Source organism: Hipposideros armiger, unplaced genomic scaffold (genome assembly GCF_001890085.2).
Source record: "Hipposideros armiger isolate ML-2016 unplaced genomic scaffold, ASM189008v1 scaffold_467, whole genome shotgun sequence".
In the NCBI taxonomy this organism is placed as follows: Eukaryota; Metazoa; Chordata; class Mammalia; order Chiroptera; family Hipposideridae; genus Hipposideros; species Hipposideros armiger.
Genome location: NW_017731817.1, coordinates 1,177,020 through 1,193,892, shown reverse-complemented (window position 1 = coordinate 1,193,892; position 16,873 = coordinate 1,177,020). Strand labels below are relative to the sequence as shown.

At 46.8% G+C, this 16,873-nt stretch overlaps 1 protein-coding gene across 1 annotated transcript in view; it reads left to right on the top strand.

Moving 5' to 3' along the window:
* MTUS2 (microtubule associated scaffold protein 2) overlaps window positions 1-16,873 on the top strand; it is a 69,666-nt gene that overhangs the window by 33,679 nt on the left and 19,114 nt on the right. Inside the window, exon 3 of the mRNA XM_019666364.1 lies at window positions 12,723-12,937. Within this exon, the coding sequence (XP_019521909.1) occupies window positions 12,723-12,937 (215 nt within the window). The remainder of the gene's footprint in view (window positions 1-12,722; window positions 12,938-16,873) is intronic.

The window sequence follows — 16,873 nt, the reverse complement described above, 5'->3', positions numbered from 1 at the left end:
TCCTCCTTTCCCTTGATTGTCTCATGAGGCCAGCCCCGCCCACTCCTCCATGCTGCCCCTGAGCCCACCGCAGAGCCTTCCCCCCAGATGCAGGTATCATGGTGCACAGCACACATCTTCACTGACTGCTCACTGGGGACAAAGGACATCCTTATGTTTTAAGTACCGAGAATTTCTGCTTTATGAATAATCTCAAAGCCAGTGCCTCACCCACCTAGAGGTGTGTGCATAGAGAGAGGGTTGACACTAAGGGATGGAGTCTCACCTACATGTGCCCTTAGTGTGCCCTGTGTTCCTCAAAACACTGCTTCTCATACGACCTCATATGGTGTCCTGTTAATATGCAGGTTCTGACTCAGGGGTTCCAGGGTGGGCCTGAGATTCTGCATTCCTCACAAGCTCCCAGGTATGGCTGGTGCTGCTGATCTGTGGGCCGCACTTGGGGTAGGAAGGTGTTAGCACATTGCACGGTGAGAAGCACCTTGGAGCCAGCCAGAGGCCGTGAGCACGTTCAGTCCTGGCTGCACACTGATGTAGAGTTGTCTTCATTTTTCAATCGAAGGTCACATCTCTAACTGTTCACTCAGCTCTAGTGACTATAAATTAGAACAGTCAGCTTGTTGGCAGGAAGCTGGGGCTCCACACAGAAGCTGCCACGGCAGATGGAATGATTCCGTGGAAGCGGTGAGGTGGCTTTTCTATCCAGACACATCCCAGGAGGAGACAGTTATCAATTAAATGGGCTTTGCCCCGCAGTGGAGACACAAACCCATCAGGCAGAGCAAGCCAAGTGTCTGCAGGTGAGAAGCCGCAGATCCCCTGCAGGGGGCGCACGCCCCGCGCTGCTGTCTCAGCGTCCCCTGCCCGTCTCCTCGCAGACTGAGGACTCTGGCTCTGCAGCAAATGACGACCTGGCTTTGTCCCTCTCAGTGCATCTTTATGGAAACTTATCTGCCTCCACAGGTGAAGGCAACAGGGGGGCAGCAAGGGTACGAGACAAACATTTCTGCTGATCATACAACACTCTGGCTACTGCAGGTTGCCTGTAAACTTTGCTATGTCTGTGTCTGTGCCTAAAAATTAGTGGATACAGACCATTCAAAGTGGTCCATTTCTCTCCTTGGAATCGATTTGATGTTCTTGGAAGTTATGGAGAGAGGTTGGAATGAGTTCATGGGGAAATGCACGCCTTTCAATAAAACGGGGGGAGGAGGGTTATAGATTGGAAACATTACTCCCTAATTCCTATGCAAAACTGAAGGCAGTAAGCCCGTGGATAAAAATTAAAGACAATCAGAGGCCTGGGAAGACCTCAGAGAGGTATCACCCACAGGTGGAGAGCGCAGAACACCCAGGCCACACCCTTGACACCCTGAAAGGAGGAATGATAACATTTGAGCCTGCGACCCTCAAGTGCCTTTTGATTTATCAGGTAGCAGCCCCTTGGTCTCCATATCCAAATAGTGAACTATGGGATGGAGGCGTGCAGTTGGCAGCCTGCTGTGGCATGGGGCCACCCAGCTATGAACTGCATTGGAAGTTCAGTTTCTAGAACTCTCTAGTGTCAATTCTACAAAGGAAAGGGGTCCACTTATACTTTTGCTTCTGTTTAAACATTTTTCAGAAAGTCATTAAGAGCTCCTTCTAAAATGCTAATTTCAGGTAAAATTAGGGTCTTTTTTTAATATAAATTTTATTGGGGAATAGCCATGGTCATTGGTTACACATTGCTTTCATGCTACAATGGCATAGTTCACTCTTTTTTAAGGAAGACGCAGCTCACAGTGGCCCATGCAGGGATCAAACTGGCAACCTTGTTAGCAACACCACACTCTAACCAACTGAGCTAACCGGTCACCCACGGTCATCTTTTTGATGCCAATTTTTCATAGGAGAAAAAATATATATATAAAGATGAAAGCCTAGGCCTTCAGGGTGCCCCCCGGTAGTGTGTTAGGTGAGCCTATGCCATGGAGATGCTTTTAAAACTCTGTAAGCCAAAATTAACCTGGAGGAAAGGAAGACAGGAGCTCATGCAACACCATTTCCCCATAAAGCCATTTCCTATTTATGGGCAGTAGTGTTATTAGTGCTTATGTAGACAACATTTTTTTTCCAAAACTTATAACCACCCTCTTATAAATCCATTTCCTCTTTCCTCCTTTGTCCCCATCAATCATGCATGCATTTTTCTCCTCTCAGAGCAAGAAGGGAGTTACTTAGCAGCCTTGCAATTATCTACACATATAGGATCAGTCATTATCCATTTGTTGAAATGCCCATCCTTTTTCTTAAAGAACACATAAAAATGGCACAAAGTGTTTATCGCAAAAATGAACCATAAACTAATTGTGATTTTTGTATTCGTTTTTCCTTATATTTCTTTGTTTTCCTCCTTCCAAAACATAAGGTAGAAAAGAAAAGCAGTCATATTATTCAAAAGAGCTCTACAGAGATTCAGAACACCTGGATTGGGTCCTGGCCCTGGCTTTCTAGCTGTGTTACCTCAGACAAGTTACTTAACCCCTCTGAGCTCCTGTTCCCTCTTCTATAAAATCAGAGCAAAAATGCCTGCTTTACTCAGCTTTGAAATTTGTTGTGAAGATTACACAAGGTAATATTGTGTGTTAAAGAACTTCTTGAATACACACGTACAAATGCCAAGCACTGATATTAATGATTCTTGTCTCATGTCACTGGGGAATGACTCTGCAAAAGTGCATCTACTCTGTAGGTGAAGCTTATCTCTTCAGGGGTCCATTTTGGGAGGAAATTATAATTTATAAAATGGTATGCCCTTCCCTGTCTTCTTCAAAAGAGGACTGTGGACATAACAGAAACTCTTCTTGATGACCTGAATCACCATGACAACAACCATAGAATTCTAGAATGTGGAACAGAAAGGCGGCTTGCACACAGGGTGCCGGGATTGGTCGGCCAGGGCTGGTAGCTTAACCAGCAGAAACTTCTTTCTCACAGTGGCGGAGGCCAGAAGCCCAGGTCAGGGTGCTGGCAGGGCTGCTGTCTGCTGAGGCCTCTCTCCTTAGCTTCCAGATGACCTTCTTCTCCCTGTGTCCTCATGTGGCCCCTGAGCACGCAGGTTCCTTGAGTCTCTTCTTTGTCTTATGAGGACACCAGTCAGATTGGATTAGGGCCCCACCCTTATGGCCTCATTTTCACTTCATCACTCCTTCGAAGACCCCATTTACATTTTGAGGTGCTGGGGGGTAGGCATAGAACATATGAATTTAGGGGGAACACATTTCAGCCTGTAGCAGTGCCCAACCTCTCCTCTCACAGGTGAGAAAATGCCCACAGCGTGTGAAAGAGCCTGAAACAGAGGCAGGGCCTGCAGACCCCTGCTCCTCCTGCCTCCTTCTCCCTACAGCTTCTGCTTTGTTTCCCCTCCTTTCCAGCTGTCACCTGACCACTTCCTGTCTTGGGCTTTCACTCGTCCTCTCCTTTCACCCCTTCTGATCTCTGTTATCCAGAAACTCTGACATTCAGGATTCAGTGTACAGTAAGAGTTATTTAATATCACCCATATGTGAAAGGCTCAGTGGTCAGGGGTTGGGCCTTCGGTGTCACACGTGTGACATGTATTTGGGTACCTTGTGACCTCTTATATATAGTCATCCAGTTTAGGGACTGTGTTCCTAAAGTTTGCTCAATAGGTAAGTAAAATGGTAGTGCCTTTTAAAACACCACCATGATAAGAAACCTTTCTGTTTTGTTACATAGCATTTAAAACTCCTAGCAGCTAGAAAAGGCCCTGTATTTTACTGCAGCCAAATCTCACATAATCTCCACAAACAGTTTACACACTGGCAGAGAGAAAAACACATCTGTCAATCTTCCCCAGCTTCACCAGGGAGATTTAATAACTAGAGTTGAGGTCTCATGCTTTTACGACTTCAACACTTTTATAAAACAGACCACAGCGTATGAACCATGGGAAATGGAATATCATCATTAATCATTAAAGTGTCACATGGCTTGTCAAAACCCAGCAGTCCTGAATTTCCTATTTTTCATACTAATTGACAATATCCAGAAAAGCCCTCCCTGGGTCCCATACACCAGGGGAGAGTTCCACCATAACATTTGTAAATTATGGACCCATAGATGTACATGAATTCCTCTATTCAGTAGAGAATCACTCACTGCCTAATGTGTGGATTTCTCCCTAGTTGGACTCTCTCTTCGATGTTCCATCTTCTTGGATGGCATCACTGTCGCCAGTTGCTCAGACCAGTAGCTCGAGTCGTCCTTGATTCCTGTCTTTCCCTCACCTCGCTTATCCACTCCAGGAGCGAGGCAAGGTGGCTTTGCCTCTCAGATACATCAGTCCTCGCCAGGATGCAGCGCTAGTCCCAGTCACCGTTAAACCTGCCTGGACTCCAGAAACATCCTCGGCCCCCCTCCCCTTGCCTCCTTCCTTGCCTCCCATGCAGCCAGCAGAGGTACCTGTGAAAGCCCAGTTAGCTCTTGTTATTCCTGCTGCTAACTGTCCAGGGGCTTGACACTGTCACCAGAGTATAACCCTAACTCCTTTCCGGGGACCACAGGCCCTGCATGTTCTGGCCCTGCCTGTCTCTTGAACTTGACCTCCCTCCACTTTCTCCATCATGTCCACTGGAGCGGTTGTCTTCCTGTTCCTTAAGTATAAGTATGCCGAAATTGTTCCCATCTCAGGGCTTTGCACTGGCAGTGCCTTCCACCAGGAAATCCCTCCCTCATCGCCGCACACGCCTCATTCTGTCATTCATCTGTCATCTCTGGGGACGAGGTCATCTCAGAGCGGCCTTTCTAGTCACCCCAGCTAAAGTAACCTCCCCTTTGCCCAGGCCTTCCTCGGCTTAGCCCGTATGTGACTTTCCTCACTGAAGTTGACTCAAGCTTTTGCTAGCTACAATTTTGCTATTTAAAAAGTTTGAGCATTTGTTTGCCCTGTGTGACAGTGTGTCCTGTTCACCACTGTGCCCGGGACTGAGCGTGGCACATAGTAGGTTCTCAATAATACATTCGGTTGCTGTTGATTGACTGCTAGCCTGCCTATCTGACCACAAGCACAAAAATGATGATGATGCTGTCCCTGCCCACTGGTAAGGGAGACGGAGAGGTAAAGAGATGTGATTCAAAACAGTGAATGCCTGAAGGGGGATGTGCCAACGCCTTGCCTATGAGAGAGGAAAATCTGGTACATTGTGATGGGTCCCATCTCAGGGGTGGAGGACTGGGGAGAGGTCCTCGGTGAGGTCTGGCCCATTCCTTGGTGGTCTTGGATCAGTTAGTTATCTTTTCTCAGACCCTGCCTGCTCTTTGCCAGTGGAGATCAAGCTACCTACTGGATACCTAGTAGGGCGACAGTGAGTAACAAACAGTATCTGTCCAGGTGGGGCAAGGTGTGCCAGGTGCTTGGCACCCAGGAAGCCTTATACATGCTGTCGTTTTTACCGCACGAGCTCTCATGTAGTCACTGGGCCCTGGAGGTGCTGCATAGACCTGCAAGGATGACAGGACACCCAGGACTGTCTCTCTAGCACTGTCACCCTCATGTCTATAACCCTTTCATAGTCCATTTTCAGCCCCTCCTTCTTGACATTTTCATCCAAAAGAAGGTTTTAAGGAAAGAGAAAGAGAGAGCAGGCTGTAGAGGGCAGTGTGGTCAGGATTCCAGGCAGCGTGTTTCATGAGACGGACCCTATTCGCCTCCTGCATGTCACTGTGATCTGACAAGTTTGGACAAAGGCATTTGCCACCAGAGGGCATTTTCCAGGCATTATAGCTCCCTTTGGTGGGCACTGATTTATTATGGAATGACGTCCTTCCAAAAAAAAAAAACCTTCATAGTATAAAGATGCTTGTAATCTATTAATAAATGTCCAACAATAATGGCATATAAATTATAGAGATTATAAGGCAGCCACCAAAATGTTAGGTATGGGATATGGGAAATTCCTAGCAGAGTATTAAGAATTCACACCAGCACAACAGCTACCATGTTTCCCTGAAAATAAAGACTGGATCTTATATTAATTTTTGCTCCAACAAACTACATTTATTCATTTATTCATGTACAAAAACCTACATTTATTCAAACAGTCATGTCTGGCTGACGAGCTTAACTGAGGCTTATGTTTGGGGTAGGGCTTATATTACGAGCATCCTGAAAATCATGCTAGGGCTTATTTTCTGGTTAGGTCTTTTTTTGGGGAAACACGGTATGAAGGGATTATATAATTGAAAATCCCACTTTCTTTGTTCAGCGAGATTATGGGTAATTTTTAAGTACATTTTTTCCTTGAAAGTTACTTTGTCTTTTCATTTATTCTCATCTTCCAAAGGAACAACTTAATCTTTCATCTAACTGTGGGATCGCCTATACATCTATTGTACAACAGCGACTGGCTTAGTTTACCAGAGCTGCCATAAAAAAGAACTGCGGACTGGGGGGCTTCAACAACAGAAATGTATTTTCTCACAATTATGGAGGCTAGAAGTCTGAGATCAAGGTGTCGGCAGTGTTGGGTTCTTCTGAGGCCTCTCTCCTTGGCTGATAGAGGGCCACCTTCTCCCTGTGTCCTCTCATGGTCTTCCCCCTCTAGCTGTCTGTGTCCTAATCTCTTCTTATTAGTATGCTGGTCATATGGGATTAGGATTTACCCTAATGACTTCATTTTAATATAGTTACCTCTGTAAAAATCCAGTCTCCAAAAGCCATCACATTCTGAGGTCCTGGGGATTAGCACTTCAACCCAGGAATTCCGGGTGGGGGGATGCCATTGAACTCGTAACAGTGACTATTATAATAGTACCCCTGGGTGACATACAGTACAATTTCATCATATTTAGATGACTTATTTTATAATTGTTATAGCTATCTAAAGCACACTGCAGGACATAAAAGACAGCATAGTATCATTCCTTATGCTTTCTACGTGAGCTGTAGGGCCAGATCCTTCTCTCCAGTTTAAGCCTGGTGCTGTAACTACCAATCTTTGCTACCTCGCTGGTAAACCAATAAAAAGCTGTAATTTTTCACGAGACATTTGGAGCAACTATTTAAAGAAAATTGATCTTACTTACTGAGTTTTTTTCTTCTCTCACTTGATTCATGAACCGTGGTTGAAATTAAGCCTGTTTTACAAACAGTTCCACAGTGATTTTCCTCCACCATTGTCCCAAGGCTCACACTGCATTCTCGTGTTTTCCACTCACGGGTTGGTAGATTGGTGCCTCTGCATTATATATGCCTGAGGGTGTCCTACGTGCAGCTGTAATCGTATCTTAGGTATTTTGACATCATGCACACACACTATAGTCATACACACTTACCTACCTATAGATGCAGATTCTAACCTTGCTTTTACTTTCCAAACTCACATTCATACATTAGAAGTATTATACTCTCTGGGCCAATCACAATCCTGTCACTTTAGAAATTCCCTTCTCGGCATCTTAGGTTCTAGGGATTTATTATTGTGGTATTGGCCTCTCACTCTAAAGTCCCAAGTGTTTTCACTTGCATAGAAATAAAGAAATGATGAAAGTAAGACTCCCGATGTTGTCCAATGTTATTAAATCAGTCTCCATTAATCTGTGTCTGCAAAATGCCTGAATAGACACATTTTTGAAGATTTATCAGAGGCAACAGGATACTTATTTCTTTAGGGACTCTGTTACTGGAGTTCTCTCCCTTGGTTCCCCAGCTGCTCTTCTTATCCAATATCTTCTGCAGGCCTGGGGCTTACAACACACGGTCACTGGACGAATATATAAGCATCACACTCTCTTACATAATGGCAATTGGGAATTGGGGATTGGAGCTGTATGTGAAAAAAGGGATTACTTTGCCACCTTATAGGCAGTAAAACTGAGGCCTACACAACTCCTGATTTATTTATAGCAACAGTGCGTGACAGCTTGAGGATGGTAACCAATCCTCTTTGAGCCCCCAGATAGAGTGCTAGGCCCATGAGTCATCCTGCCACTAACATAAATAAAGCTGAAGGTCAGATAGAAGAGGCGTGGCATTCTGACCACCGGTTACCATAACCATTTCAAACCCAGTCTTCTCCTTAATTCTGGTAGTAATTTAAAAAATGTTTTTACTCATAAAGCATGCAAGCAAACAATAGGGTCTTATTAAATACATATTGTTGCCGGTGTTAGTTGGGCAGTGGGTCCTGGAACATAAGCACACAAACTCCAGAAAAGAGAGAAATATGGATACATTTCCATTTCAAAGATAATTATGCAAGTGTACTATTTCTGCATCTTGCTCTATTTGTTTAAAAATGTATTGCAGATATCATTCCATGATAGCACAAACAGATTTACCTTATTTGTTTTTACTGGTTGCCTATATCCCATCATATTTTTGTTCTATAGGTACATTGGATTATCATTTATTCAAATAGCCCCCCAATATTTCCTGAGGGCAAATCATGCTGTAGTAGTCATCCTTGACCACAGTTTTTTGTGCACTTGTGAAATTGTTGGGTTGAAAGCTATGTGTGGTTTAAGTTTTTTCTTCAATGTACCTGATTTGTTTTTATTAATCTCTTTACCTTTTCATCTGTTTTATTCCATCTATATAATCTGTATAGTCAACTTATTGCCTTGATAGTCTGGAGTTACAGATACTGATATTAGTATATGATAAATAAATGTTTTCCCCATACAAAACACTACTTTTCGGAGACAAAATAAATGATTAGCATTTTAAAAATTATTTTCATTTGAGTTTTATGTGCTCAATATATCTCTAATTAAGAGACAGGAACAGTAGTTCTTAGGTTCCTTTAGGTTCCGTGTGTGTGTGTGTGTGTGTGTGTGTGTGTGTGTGTGTGTGTAAAACCCCATAGTGTTGGGCTTTCATTTTTGTTTCATTCTGCCACCGTATATCCTTGCCATTGTTATACTGGGTTTTAAAATCATAACATGATCTTTCCTTCTATAAAAACATCTAAATTTACCCTCTGAGACATTTTTCCTCTCATGACTTTTTGTTAAGTTTTCTTTCCCTTTTTTTTTGGTAAAAATTGTAAGATATAATTCACATGCTGTACAGTTTGCCCATTTAAAGTGTACAGTTCAGTGGATTTTAGTATGTTCACAAAGTTGTGCAACTGTCAGTACAATCTACTTTAGAACATTTTCATCACCCCCAAAAAGAAGCCCTGAACTCTTTAGCTGTCACCCCCTAAACTTACCATTCCTATCATTTTGAAAGATATTTGTTCCCTCCAAAGCAGCTTAGCAACTTGTTCCCACCAGTGATCCACTGAGTGACAGTGTCCTTCTACCTTTCCTGTATTATCAAAATATTTCATTTTTATCAGTCTTTTAGATGAAACACTATGTCTCACCTCAGTTTTTTATCATGAATGGTGCTGACCATCTGTACTCATGTTTCTTGGCCATTTGTGTCTCCTCTCTGGGCACTGCTTTGCTGACCTGCTTTAAATACAAGCAGACATATTGTTGTCATTGCTTTGTTTTGATCCCAGCCATGCGTGCATGAAGATCACTATGAAATTAGTTCACCCAAATTATAGAAACAAGAGCACCCTCCAAAGAGGCCCTGTGCCCAAAAACCTGCCCTGGGGTGCATTTCCTGGGGCTCCCCAGTCATTACTTCGTGGCCCCCATGCTCTGTTCTTGTCTGGAGGGTGACTTCCCCCACTTACGTGAAATTACTGCTCATCTGTTTGCCTCAGTTTGACTTTGTCTCAGTCCATCAACCACTATTTTTCAAAGGACATTCCAAGGCCCTTGATCTATCCTATTAAATTCCAGTCATGCCAGGATAAACCTGTCTTCATATAAACACCTCTTACCTGGTCGGTGGATCCTGGCAGCATTTTTCACTAACGTCCCTGGTGAAATCCTTAGTGACTTTCCTGGTGGAGGGTCTTTGGGAAAAGCTGGAGCTTGTTAAAGCCCGTGGGTCAGAACTCCTGGGAACAGGTGTCCACACCAGGCCTGAGCCACTTTGGCCATTGGTTACTGTTGGGTTATTTTGTAGGGACCGTAGCTCCAGTGACCAGAGGTAGGGGAGCACACTCTACCTCCTCCCCCACGACCTCACAACCAGGTATCAGAAAGCTTAGACCAAGTCTGCTGTCCTGCTTACTGTGGTGGGAAGCCCAGTGCACCCCCATAATCTGTCCCTTAGGTGCACCTCGCCTAAAAGGTTTGCTTGCAGCAGATGTGACAATATCTACATTCAGGGGCATACCTAACACATTTGACACCCAAGCAGGACCATTTGTAACACTCTGTCCTCTTTACCGCAAAATCATTTTCGGCATAATCTTGCAGCAATCAGTAATAACCCTGACTTTCTTGACTCACTACATAAACATTTAAAAAGAAAAAAATCTCCATTTTAAAGATTATTCAAGTTTATAAATATTGCAATGAGAAGAAGACAGCGTTGCTTCTGTGATCTTTCTGCCTAACATGCAGAACCTGATTCTAATAATGAGGAAACATCAGACGCACTGAACTGAGGGACGTTCTATAACATAAGTGGCCTGTCATCTTTCAAAGTGTCTAGGACCCGAAGGTCAAGGAAAGGCTAAGGAAATGTCCCAGACAAAAGGAGAGTGAAGAGACAGGACAGCTAAATACCGCTCGTGATTCAGAACTGGGTCCTTTTCTTGAAAGGACACTGTTGGGCCCACCAGTGGGACTTAAAAGGGGCTGAGCATTAGAGGGCGCTATTGGGTTGATGCCGGCTCCCTAGCTTTGATGACTGTATTATAGTGGTAGTGCAGGAGAAGGACCTTGTTGGTAGGCAGTATATACTAAGGAATTTGAGGTTGATGGGAGAGGAGGTCACCATCTCATTCTGCAATGGTTCAAGGAGGAAAAAGTCACTTGCACAACAATGCCTTTGTACTGCACTTCCAACTTTCCTCTATGATTTTTTAATACAAAAATTATTTTCAACAACCTCAACACTAACTGTAGCAATTGTTTACAACTTAGACCAACAGAAGACTGTTTTGAGACATTCTTGAACTGCTGGCACAAGTTGGCAGTAAATAGCAGAGGGCTCTCCGAGTCAGTGTGGTTATGGCTTTGCAATTCTCGGCAAACAGCATCCTCCTACTGCCTACACCTAAGACACATAGCGCCCACCACCCCGCCCTCGGCACCCCGATTACATTGGCAGATCGTGCTAACAACTTCGCTAGACTGTGCATCAGAGTCCCCTGTGAAAGGGTGGGCCATGGGACACTGTGACAATTGAAGCCCTAGATCAAGAAGGATTTTGGGGACAGTAACTGGCTGCTGGGCTGGCCAGATCTTTCTGCACTGCTCACACAGGATGAGGTATATCTATACACTATCCAGCCAACCCACCACTCATTTCACCAGGGAAAAAATGCTCTGAAACGTCCCTCACGCTAATTAACAAACCCTTTTAGAGCCTAATGTGGCAAAGAAGCCTCTTTAGGGTGGGACTTCAGGGCATTTCAAACGCTGCTTAACTGGCTTGGATATATATATATATGGTTTTTCAGTATTTTTACTATTTTTTATTAAATTTATTGGGGTGACATTCGTTAATAAAATTATATAGGTTTCAAGTGTACAATCATCTATCATCTATAATACACCATCTGAATATTGCATTGTACTTTCACCACCCAAAGTCAGTTCTTTTTCTGACAACAAATATTTGACCCCCCATCGCCTTTTTCTGCCTCCGCACCTTGGATATATTTCTGAGTATAATCAAGCACCCCTAGGGTGCAAGTTAACGTGAGCCAGCCCATATACCCGCTCGCTCAATTTTGCAAGACTTGATGCCTCCCCAGCGTGTGTACAGAGCGAGGAGTGTGGCAGCACCCATCCTTGTTTAGCATAAATGATGTATGTCTGCACCTGGATGCCTGTGCCGTGTGTGTGTCTAATCAGCCAGTTGACATAAACATAGTAGATTGTCAAGATGCTTTCCTCCTCCCTGAGAGCAATTTGCAGTTGAGAAAGAGATCTTGCTGAGGATAGCAGTCCATTTGTGTCCGCAGCCCCAGGGAGACAGGGACGCGACAGTGGAACAGCTGCTGTCACTGGTTTGTCCCCAGCTGGTGGCCTGGGAAGCAAACCAGGACTGGGAAAGAGTGGCATGCCTATGCACACGGGTATTGCATGGTTATCGTGCAGGCTGGCCCCCTTAAAGGAACCCCGCACTTCTCGGAGATTGTCCGGACCCGCCTTTCAGCCTGGAGAGGACAGTCTTCAGTGTGGGGCCTCCCCTGTCCAGTCTCAGGTCCCAGAAGTGAGCAGGTCTCAAGCCTTCATGGGCAGAGGGGGCAGAGTGGACCTGGTGAAACACTTACATCCTGGGCCGCTGCCTCAGGGGCTGTGACCCACCAGGGTGTGCCTGGGAGCATGCCTTTTGAACAAACGCCCACTGTTCTTGATGCCTGTGGTCCCTGGGCCCTCAGGACCCCTGCTCTAGCGGCAGCACTGTGGAACTGGCCGTCAGAAAGCCCAAATTTGCCTGGGCCACTCTTGGCGCACCTGGTGACCTTGGGCTCCCCCTTCACGTCCAGGCGCTGTTGTGAGGGTGCGGTGCGTGAGAAAAGCCCCAGTTGTGACGTTAACCTTGACGCTCTACCCTTGGGTGTTGGTAACACTCAGGCCGAGTCCTTTCAGTGCCTCCTCGCCAGTTTTTACACAGATGCTGTTCTCTCCGCCAGCCTCCAACACAGCAAGGTGTGAGAAACTACAGAAGGAGAAGGAAGAGCTGGAGAGGCGCTTTGAGGACGAGGTGAGGAAGCTGGGCTGGCAGCAGCAGGCGGAGCTTCGGGACCTGCAGGAGCGGCTGCAGCTGCAGTTCCAGGCAGAGGTGATGCGGCTGCAGGAGGAGCACGGCACCCAGCTGCTGCGCATCCGCCAGCGGCACCAGGAGCAGGTCGGTCAGCGCACTGGGCTCTGCGTCTGCTACTGGGAGATGCGGGTGGAAGGGGGCCGGGAGGCAGGAGCCCAGTTCCTTAGGCGAGCTGCTTGAAACGTTCACTTTCTGACCTCACGTCTTCCTTCTGTTGCCTCCCTCCCTCCCCTCCAGCCGTCTGGCCTCCCTCCCTTGTCCTCCCATGCACACTCCCACTTCTTGCCTGGAATGCGCTCCCTCTAGACACTCCATGGCTCCCTCGCTCCCTCCCTAATAGACGTTTCTCAAAAGTCACGTTCTCAACCAGGCCTTTCCTTACCTCCAGTTACAGCTCCTCCCCCACCACATGCACACTCTTCCTGTCCCCCTCCCCGCCTTAGCACTTAACCACTGTCTATTCCGTGAGGGGAGCGATGATAAGAAGCAAACGTGCATCTAACACTTGCTCCTTTCCACGTACTGACTCATTTCATCCTCACACTAACCCTACAGGGTGGGTATCATTATCATCCCCATTTTACAGGTGACAAACCCGAGACCGTGAGGTAAAATAGATTGTCAGAATTCACAGAGCGGGTCACAGAAAAGCCAGGGTTGAGCACAGTCTGGCTGCCAAGGCCATGCTCTCAAGCACGAAGTTAGAATTGTCTGCCAAGTTCACTGCTAGAATTTTGGTACCAGAATATGCCTGCATATAGGCCCTTGGTATCTGTGGGATGAAAACGTGAATGCCGCTCCTTAACCCTAGCCCAGGGGTTTTACCAGGGAGGACAGTGCACCTGGAATCACTAGACAGTAGTTCTCAGGGAGGCTGTCAGGGTGACAGCAGCCCAGGCCGCCATGTCCATCACTACCATGGACGCTGACAGGAGACAGTGAGCCAGCTCTGCCTCCATGAGAACTACTGGGCTGTCGGAAAAGTCATGATGTATTTTTCTGTTTTTCGTTGCAAAAATGCGTCATGACTTTTCCGACAACCCAATAGTTCTGCTCCTTTCTTTTCTCTTCTTTCCAACTCCCCGAGGCCCTGATGCCTTCATACCCCCTTCACTGGTGGTGTATTGCTTCTTGTGGTCCGCTTATGACATTCCGAAGGTAAACTGGTATTTGCAAAGGGCATTAAATGTCAGGTGGCCCTTCACCATCATGACGTTTGGGCTGCACCCTCAGACTGCTTCCAAGTAGACACCCTGGACAGAGATAGTCACCAGAGGCTTGTGACTCATGGGCGCAAGAGCAGTTACAGAGTAAAAATAAGTACTGTTGCTGTAGTTAAAAGTCACCTATTTGACACCATTTATTTTATTCAGCATCTTGGGTTAGTCATTCTCCTTTTCTAGAGGCCAGTGGAAACCAGACACACCTGCCTGCTTGAGGTGGTTTAGGCTTAAAGACCAGGAAATAGAATAGGTTACAGCTGAAGTTACCTGCTGGTGCTAATATTAGAAACTGAACCTCCAGCATCTTGCCTCCTAAGCCCACGGAGCATATCTCCTGTAGGTAGACATCCACACCTGCTGCTGTCTACAGTCTTACCTACCTACCTGATAGCCCCTTGATACGTCTCAAGCCTGGTCCAGATATCAACCTATTCTGTGCCTCTGTCCCCCTGGGCCATTCATTCCCAATTTTACACAGAGAACATGTTTATTATACCCATACCCACTAAAAATCTTCTGGTTGGAAGTTCTGGGTTGGTTAAGAAGGTGCCGAGAGGTGGGGAGGGAGGGCAGCAGGCGGGGCCGGGCAGGAGGACATGCTCTGAGGGGGCCTTCTGCGCGAAGGCCCACATGGGACGCTGGGTTGGAAACCCTGGAGCTGAGGTCCCCCTGGGTGGAGCTCGCTCCAGGGCAGAACGCGCCCCCTCAGTTTCGTGGGTGCTGCAGCGCATGCTGGGAGATGAGTGCCCACCTTGCCTTTAAGCTGGGACACAGCAGCCTTTCAGGGATTTCATGCTGGACGGGACCGGAAGGCAAGCAGGCCCTGAGGTTGAGAATGAGTTACCTCAGCTACCGACGCATATTTAAAAAGGGCTGTGTCTTATGAGGCCTCTCAGTTCTGCTCTTCTTGATCCTTTATGACAGCTAGCGCGATTCATTCATTCATTCATCTATGCCAAGAATATTTAGGGAATGCCCACTGCACACAAAGCATGGTGTCTGCGTACTGCCAAAGATACCGAAATTCATAAAACCTGGGCTTTCTTCTCCCATGGTCTCAGGTGATAACCAGGGGATGCTCTGAGGAAGCGCCTAAGAAACTGTAACATGGGGTAAGAAGCACAGACAATGTGTTTAGAAATTGACAGCTTGCTTTCAGCTGCAAGGATAAGGGAACACTTTATGGCGGGAATGCTGTGCCTTGCCTACAGAAACCCATTGGTTTGGTGGGGTGGACGATTTAAATCTCAGGCCCCTGATTCTGTCCCTGCTGTTGAAAGTTGGCTGTGACCCCATGTCAGCAAGTGAGGGAGAAGAGGCAGGACACGGCAGTCCTGTGTGCTAACGTCCAGGTAGAATAAATGCTCCTTTGTTGAGTGCAGGAGGAGACTCACGTGCAGGGTTGCAGTGCAGTGGCAGTGCATGGTCTGTGGTTTCAGCTTTCCAGGCCCGACTCCACACTCGGTTTTCTTTATCAGGCACAGTTACACTTGGCAATGCTGACTCCATGGATAGTGACAGCTGTCCTCCTGCAGCCTTAAAAATCAAGTTAACCAGCCTGTCCTCCTCATCCCCAGCGCCCCATGCCACGGTGAGGAGGCTGCTTCCGTTCTGACACGCAGGATTTTCGGTGGCTTTGCTCAAGCTGGGAGCTCACGCGCTGAAGCAGGCTGACCTCTGACTCTGCTGCAGGGTCTCCCATATGACAAACCCAGGCGTCCACTCCCCTGGAGAGGCAAAGTCTGTTTCTCTCTGCCTACATGTGGGAATCACTTGGGGAAGTTGTGGGAAAACGCCCCTCCTGGTCCTTACCACACACTAATTGAATCAGAACCTCTGATGGGGCCAGGCATCGGGTTGTTTGTCAACACTCCCCAGTGCCCAGAACTGTAGGGTCACCAGACACGCAGCCTTGCTCTTCAGTCCTGGGGCTCTAGTGGGGCCTGAGCGGGGATGTGGCCTGGCCTTGTGGCTCCCTCGGTGCCTTTAAAGATAGGGTCTGACTTTTATTTCAAAAGCATGACTAAAAGGTGTTTAATCAAAACCAGGGCTCATGCCTTAGCTGGCTACACATTAATAAAAGCCAAATTGCTGGAGATTCCTCATCTCAAAGCTCACAGAATGGAGTTTCATTGTCGATGCACAATGTGCCCCAAACACAGTTCCTCCTTGGCCCAGCTTCTAGTCCTCCTTTCTGGGCTGCCTTTGGTTGTTCCCCCCGAAGATACTCAGCCACAGAGCCTGGCATCCAGTGATCCGACTTGTGACCTGGACCCCATTCTTCCAAGACCCCTTAGAGGTTTGTCATCTTCCCTGACCTGGCCCTGAAGTCACTTGCTCCGGGGACCACTGGTCCCTGGTGCATTATGGATTCTGGTCACTAAAGTTGGAGCAGAGGTACCTTCCCCTTCTTCTCCTGGAGCATGTATGTTTGCTTTGTCTCATACCCAGGACATCCTTCTACCCTTCCCAAAGGAAATCACCCTTTCAGACAAACCAGGAGGCTGGGTGTCCCCATGCTTCATCATAATGCACAGAGGACATTTTGTCCACCATCTTGCATTATGTCTCTTCAGCCCTCCTTCATGAAGCACACAGCTGCCTTCGGCAAAAACCAGTCTCTCTCATCAAACAGAATGAGGTCCCACGGGGCCCTTAGTCTTCCAACATTGGAGCCCCCACCAAGCACAGCCCAGAGCCTCCATACGCTGGGAGGAGATGGTGGGGGTGGGGTGGGGGTGGGGGGGCTCTGTGAACACTTGTCCCCATGGTGGGGCAAAGAGAGGACAGAAGGCAT